The 6,854-nt window shown below is 40.0% G+C and overlaps 1 protein-coding gene across 1 annotated transcript; it reads left to right on the forward strand.

Annotated features, from left to right (window-relative positions):
• The first annotated feature begins 278 nt into the window (after window positions 1-278).
• On the forward strand, window positions 279-5,973 carry rhcga (Rh family, C glycoprotein a). The gene is made up of 11 exons (XM_044195378.1): window positions 279-576; window positions 1,325-1,517; window positions 2,254-2,404; window positions 2,515-2,662; window positions 2,844-3,010; window positions 3,111-3,248; window positions 3,954-4,090; window positions 4,351-4,475; window positions 4,580-4,653; window positions 4,790-4,863; window positions 4,955-5,973. The coding sequence occupies exons 1-11, from the start codon at window positions 351-353 to the stop codon at window positions 4,986-4,988; spliced, it is 1,467 nt and encodes a 488-aa protein (XP_044051313.1). The 5' UTR covers window positions 279-350; the 3' UTR covers window positions 4,989-5,973.
• Window positions 5,974-6,854: the final 881 nt, after the last annotated feature.

Consider the following 6,854-nt stretch of genomic DNA (forward strand, 5'->3'; position numbering starts at 1 on the left):
AATTCATTGCCATATCAAGTTAGTCACTGCATCAAACGTCTGTAGTGAGTCAATCATGAATTTATGCAGTGATTCCTTTATTTCCTACTGTGGTACCTGTTCAGGAGGAATGTTGCCAACAGTAGCTCGGCCTGGCTGTAACAGCAGGAAAATGAGGGCGAGCAGCGAAGGAGTGGTTTACCTGCTAACAGGTAAGGTGTGTCCACCCCCTGTTTGTGAGTGGAGAATTGGAGCACACCCCTCCAAAGGTCCATATATATATATACCTGTTGAGAGGCTGCTGGAAGTCACAGCAGAGCAAGGGCCTGGCTTAGGAGTGATCAGAGCATCATCAGCAGAGAGTCATCACCATGGGGAACTGTTGCGAGGGCTTGGGCAATTTCTTCGGCCGGCAAAAGAACACCAATGTTCGTGTTAGTCTGCCGGCTGTCTGCTTCGTCTGGCAGTTTGCTATGATTGTGCTGTTTGGTGTTTTCATCCGATATGATGAAGAGTCAGACGCACATTGGGTAGAGACCAAAAAGGAGCACAACATCACCAGCGATATCGAAAATGACTTCTACTTCAGATATCCCAGTAAGTACAACAATTGACACCCTGTAAGGAAATTCACCTTGCAATGAAAGTGTCTGTGATGTGTCACTCCGGTATTTTTCCACTGATGGCAAATGGATGACTATGAATTAATTCCTAAAATATTAATCTAAAAAAATTCTTACAGCTGCACCAGCTTAGAACCAGTGTGTGGCCATTTTACCCCATCTTCACTCTCCTGTTTCTGTCTTTGGTTACTGTTCATGGCTAGAAATTGCCACATCACAAAATGATATTGCATTGAAATGTCACATCATAAAAACAGCATGAATTATGATATAAGGAGGCTGTTTTTCCAGCTAGAATCTAGATTGTAACTGTGCAAAGCTGAACATTTTATGAGAGGCTCTCTCTTTTCCTTGTATGTAACATTCAAACATTAACACTGCACAATGCAAAAAATCACTTTTCTCTGCTTACTTGTGACAATCTGGCACCAATTGTACACCATCTGCGATAATATTAGTTATCGGTTTAAGCAAATTAAACTGATAAAATCTCAATATGCAAGCATAAATTACAAATCTATAATTAATAAGAAACTTTAACTCGGCATTTTAATTAATGTTAAGTTAATTCATGCGAAATTGAAAATTAAAGTGCTAGAGAGAAAGAGATTTTTGTCAAAGCTTGATACGTTTTAAGTGTTATATTTAATTATTGCAAATTTAAATCACGCCATTAGACCTTGACACTGATCAACAAAATGTGTTTATTTCCTTCTTTTCAGGCTTCCAGGATGTCCATGTCATGATCTTTGTTGGATTTGGTTTCCTCATGACCTTCCTGAAACGTTACAGCTTCAGTGGTGTCGGCTTCAACTTCCTGATTGCCTCCTTTGGTTTGCAGTGGGCTCTTCTCATGCAAGGCTGGTTCCACTCCCTCGACCCCGAAACAGGAAAAATCTATATTGGAATAGAGAGGTAAGACTCTTCATTCCAAGCAAAATGCAAAACTAGGGAGATGCAGTGGGGCTGCTCAAGTGCGTTATGTAACTAAAACTGCACACATTATGGTTTTTCATAAATAAAATATTTCATTCTATTTTTTGGATGATTGAGACTCTCCGATAATGTATCACTGATCAAAACTGTCACTCTTAACCCCCACACCAAGGGATTTTTGTGTTACCTCAGGGAAAGGCTGTAAAACACCAAGGAAAATCAGAGATTTTCAGAACATCAATTAAGTGAAATACATCAGAAATAAGCACTCTTTTCATTTGTTCTTGTATAGTCTTTGTTCAGAACATTTGTATTGTGCAGCAAGCACAGTTTTAGTAAGTATAATGTCCCTGTGTCCATTTCCTGTGAATTTCAGTGGATATGTTAATAAAAAACATTGACCAAGACCTTAATTAATAATCACATTATTCTTCATTGAGCACAATCCTACTCTGAAAAGTAGCCTAATTGCACAATGTTGCCCTGAGGCAATAAAGAGAAAGGTGCCAATTCCCTAACAAATTTGCAATTCAAATCATATTACCAAAACTAACTGATATGTACTGAACCTTGGACTATGGTGGTCTGGGGCCTCAGGGCAATTGCCCGCTTTGCCCAACTGGTAATCCAGCCTTGCTTTGACTCACTGTGATTTGGTTCATTGCTCTTTGGTTGTTTCCACTCATTCTCACCTTCTGTTTCTTGTCCCCCATAGTCTGATCAATGCAGACTTCTGCTGTGCCGGCTCTCTGATTGCCTACGGTGCCCTCCTGGGAAAAGTAAGCCCTGTCCAGCTGCTGGTTGTCACCTTATTTGGCGTCACACTGTTTGCTGTGGAGGAATACATCATCCTTAACCTCCTTCATGTGAGTCTCACCAAACACAATCATCCCACAGGGAACTTGATTATTGTCCAAGGAGAGAGAATTTTCCTTAAAACATTGCAATTTCTTTTTTGTGCTGCTTATTCCCACAGTGCAGAGATGCTGGTGGTTCCATGGTCATTCACGCCTTCGGAGGGTACTATGGTTTGGCCATCTCCTGGGTCCTCTACCGACCAAACCTACACCAAAGCAAACGCCTCAACGGATCTGTCTACCACTCTGATGTGTTTGCCATGATTGGTTAGTGACCTGTGATTTATATTTTACACTTCCAACACTTTTTCACCAGCTTCATGTCAGTGTTTTCTTTAGGTCACAGTTCGTTTGGCATATCTAATATTTTTAATTGATCATTGTCAAACCTGTTTGCTTGATTGTAAATGTGTTAATCTCACTGTGGTTTGATTGACTCACCTCACAGGTACACTGTTCCTGTGGATGTTCTGGCCAAGTTTCAACTCGGCCATTGCAGACCACGGTGACGGGCAGCACAGAGCAGCCATCAACACTTACCTTGCCCTCGCTTCCTCTGTTCTCACCACCGTGGCCATCTCCAGCATGTCTCAGAAGAGAGGAAAACTGGACATGGTAATGCTATGTCACTGAAAAACACCAAATCTACAACTAGTCATGTAACAACGATGTATTTCTCAATTTCTCGTGACTAACATGCTATTTTACTTGACAGGTGCATATCCAGAATGCCACTCTGGCAGGTGGTGTTGCCATGGGAACAGCAGCAGAGTTTATGATCACTCCTTATGGTTCACTAATCGTGGGTTTCTGCTGTGGCATCATCTCCACCTTTGGCTACCTGTTTGTCACGGTGAGCTTGCAATCTTTCACCTCCTAACTTTTCTGAAAGAACTCTTGAAGTCTGTGTTGTGGCTCTATCACTGCAGATGGAAAGTGGAAGGAAGGGAAAGGAAAAGCAAAGAGAAACCGGTTCTATTGTATAACATTTAAATAACAGGGTATTAAAAACTGATGACTCATTTTATGAGTAAGTTGTTGCAACACACCTCAAAAAGTTAGTGGAGGAGCTGATGAATGTTGCTACCCTTTATTTTGTCTGAGGAGGCTGTGTTTTCAAATTGATTTTGTAATCCTTGACACAGAGGTAATCAGTAGTGATTCTGGGAATTTGGGGTTTTAACAACCTGAGGAGGATTTAATATTCTACAATTACATACAAATCACACTTGGTTAAGTTTTTAAAGGCTGATTCAGATTTCAATGAGTTCAGAGTCAATAACCTTGGCTGTTTTTAGGCCAACAAATCCTTTAGTTCATGGTGTGTTTATTTATAGAATATTCATTTTAACAAATAAGTGAATATATAAACTTTGAAAAAACATATTAGAAAAACACATAAGAAGTTTAAGATGGCCATTTTTAGGGAGAACTGCTCTGGGCTTGAACTGAATGGAATTTAGACTTATGACCTCTGTGTTTTTTAAAATCATAGCTATGGCCACAAATGGCTACAAATCAGTCATTAATGTAAGACTCATTCGTTTCTCACTCTCAGCCCTTCTTGGAGAAATATTTCAAGCTCCAGGACACATGTGGTATCCACAACCTGCACGCTGTGCCAGGGATGCTTGGCGGCTTTGTAGGCGCCATTGTTGCCGCAGCTGCCACTGACTCTGTCTATAGCAAGGAGGGGTGAGTGACAGACTCAGACACATAACTTGAAATTTGGAAAACCTGACCTTGCCTGTTTGCTGACTCCACCATAGTAAATGAAAGCACTCACTGACATGGATCACACACCCAGTTATCAGGCGTGTCTTCGTCTAATTGGATTAAGCACTGACAGCACTAAGCAAAGACATTTGCAGTTTCTTCTTTAGCTTTGAGAGAAAATTGACCTTGACCTGCAAGGTTTTATAAACTCTGGATTAAAACTGTTTTTTTCTGCCTAGGTTGATCCACACATTTGACTTTGAAGGCAATTTTGCAAAGAGATCTGCAGGAACCCAGGGAGGCTTCCAGGCTGCTGGCACATGTGTGGCAATTGCATTTGGACTTGTTGGAGGAGCGATTGTTGGTGAGTTTGAAAAATGTCTTGTATAGTACTATAAGACTCAGGAATGACCATGATGATGTGAGAAGTGTTGCTTAATTTTCTTTGTTTTTTCTCTCTTCAAAAAGGTTTAATTCTTAAGTTCCCTATCTGGGGGGACCCTGCTGATGACAACTGCTATGATGATGAAGTTTACTGGGAGGTAAGAGTGCTTTTCTACCACTAGATGGTGTTCTTGCCCTTTAAGTGGAAAGGAAAACTTTTTTTTTTAAAGTGAACACACTGGACTGTGAAATTACCCAGATGGCTCATGATCTGATCCCATGTGTCGGTTTCAGGTTCCTGAGGATGAGGAGACCATCCCTCCTGTTTTGGAGTACAATAACCACATGATACACAAGCACCAAGAAATGTAAGCTCACTCACACTTACACACATCTTTATTTATTCCTCCCTCTTATGAACTTTCACTAAATGTGATTTTTCTTCTTTTTGTTCAACAGATCTGAGTCAAACTTCTCTGTGGAGCAAAGTTAGAGCATCACAGTGGAAGATCATCCCCCTCATATCACTATGAACTTGATACAGCTGTGAAACAACACTAATTTATAAAAGGAGACACCCTCAAAAATGGACAGTTTTACAAGAAAGGAACTTGTGTCACACCATTTACACCTGATACATTTGTCTGGCACCTTGGTCAATGATTAGAAGCGTAAAGTTATGACGACGCTGCACAAAATGGTAACCAAATATCTCATTGATGGAAAAATTATCCTTAATCAAAACTGGTATTACTCTTGAAGGAAATTTTAAACTGCATTTACTTTCTCTTTAATTTTGGAAGAAACTTTATGTAATTTGCTTAATGGCTGAAAAATGTCAGGTAGAAGAATCTGAGCAGTATGAGAAGTACAAGACACTTTGTTTATGTTGTGTAAGCTGAAAATAATGCACAGAAGAACTGAGACACATTTTCATGGGTTTGGAAATGCATTATTGTACATCAGTTGTTGTATAACTTTTATCTTAAGAAGGAAAGCTCTGATGTTTTCATGTCATGCATTTTAATTATTGAATATTGTCACTGATAATGTTTCCCATTTTATTTCTTATAAATGAAGAGTCTGTTGAAATACAGTTTATTTAGTTGTTCGTCCAAATTTTTTTAAAGTCATTTAGTGAATAATCAAAGGTATTTGTGCTGCCAAATTAGGCAATTTTTGAGTATTATATCTTACTTATTTCTTTCAAATTATGTATAGATCTTTGTAAGATGCATGTACATATGCTTCCTTTTATCAATCTTGTTTGTCGCCTAACTTACTTGTTCTTAAGGTGGAAGTTTTGAGCAACTACAGTAACTATGATACAATTCCCAGTGTTTTGGTTGCTGTGGTGTTGAATGTTACCTCCAATACACTATATGTGATTGTATGTGACAATCTGCTTGTTGTATTATTGACTTATTATAGTTTCAGATGTACACATTAAATTAAAAAAAATAAACAATAAAGCTATATTATTGTCTTTACACTCTTATTGCTCACATTTTTACATGCCATACAAAGACACCTATGATAAAAAATAATATAATGCCATAGTTAAATAATTACAATACTATATAAGTGTGATAGTCACACTCATGTTGTTGTGGTTTGTCAAGCCGAGGAACCAAGTAGGCAGGGGTAGGACCCAAACGCAGACGATCAGGCAGAGTAGGTGCAATATAAATCATTTAATGAACGGAAAAACGCTTCCACAGATTCTAGCAGGCAGCAGGCACTCACAACGGGTAAGCAGTCCATAGCTGGCAAAGTCCAAAGGCGCAAACAGAAATCACAGTCCAAGCTTCCGTGAAGGGTATCAATGAAACTGAGAAGCATAATCCAAAAACAGAAACCCTGGAGGCAGGACCAGAGGATGACCAGACGTGTGGAGCAACTCTGGAGGCCGGCGGCGAAGGCGAAACCCCTCCGGAGGTCGGACCGGATGCCAGCGGCGAAGACAAAACCCCTCTGAAGGCCGGCGGCGAAGGCGAAACCCCTCTGGAGGCGAAGGCGGAACCTCTCAGGAGGTCGATCTGGTGACAGGTGTCGTGCCAGGGTAATTACCCCTGATAGGAAGGGTGCCCCTGGCCGGGGGAGCGCGCATGCCTTCGGTGAAGGTGGACCTGCATTACTACGCTTCGATTTCGCCTCAGTAAATGAAAAATCTAACATTATTGTTTAATTTATCGTTTTAGTATTGTTTTATCAACAAGGTTTTGCAATGTAGGCTAACACATGGCTCATCTATCCAAATAAATGCTTTTATTCTTCTGTACGTGTTATCTAACTTCTTATTGCACTGAACAACGAAGGCAATGATATCGTTTTCCTCATAAAGCAGACATTTTTTCAT

The sequence above is a fragment of the Siniperca chuatsi genome, linkage group LG1, assembly GCF_020085105.1.
Source record: "Siniperca chuatsi isolate FFG_IHB_CAS linkage group LG1, ASM2008510v1, whole genome shotgun sequence".
Classification (NCBI taxonomy): domain Eukaryota; kingdom Metazoa; phylum Chordata; class Actinopteri; order Centrarchiformes; family Sinipercidae; genus Siniperca; species Siniperca chuatsi.

Bases quoted from the DNA above. Each gene is read 5' to 3' on its own strand.
- rhcga (XM_044195378.1), top strand. From the start codon at position 351: ATGGGGAACTGTTGCGAGGGCTTGGGCAATTTCTTCGGCCGGCAAAAG. The intron at 577-1,324 runs GTAAGTACAACA...CCTTCTTTTCAG, and splicing joins CTTCTACTTCAGATATCCCA to GCTTCCAGGATGTCCATGTC. The intron at 1,518-2,253 runs GTAAGACTCTTC...TGTCCCCCATAG, and splicing joins ATCTATATTGGAATAGAGAG to TCTGATCAATGCAGACTTCT.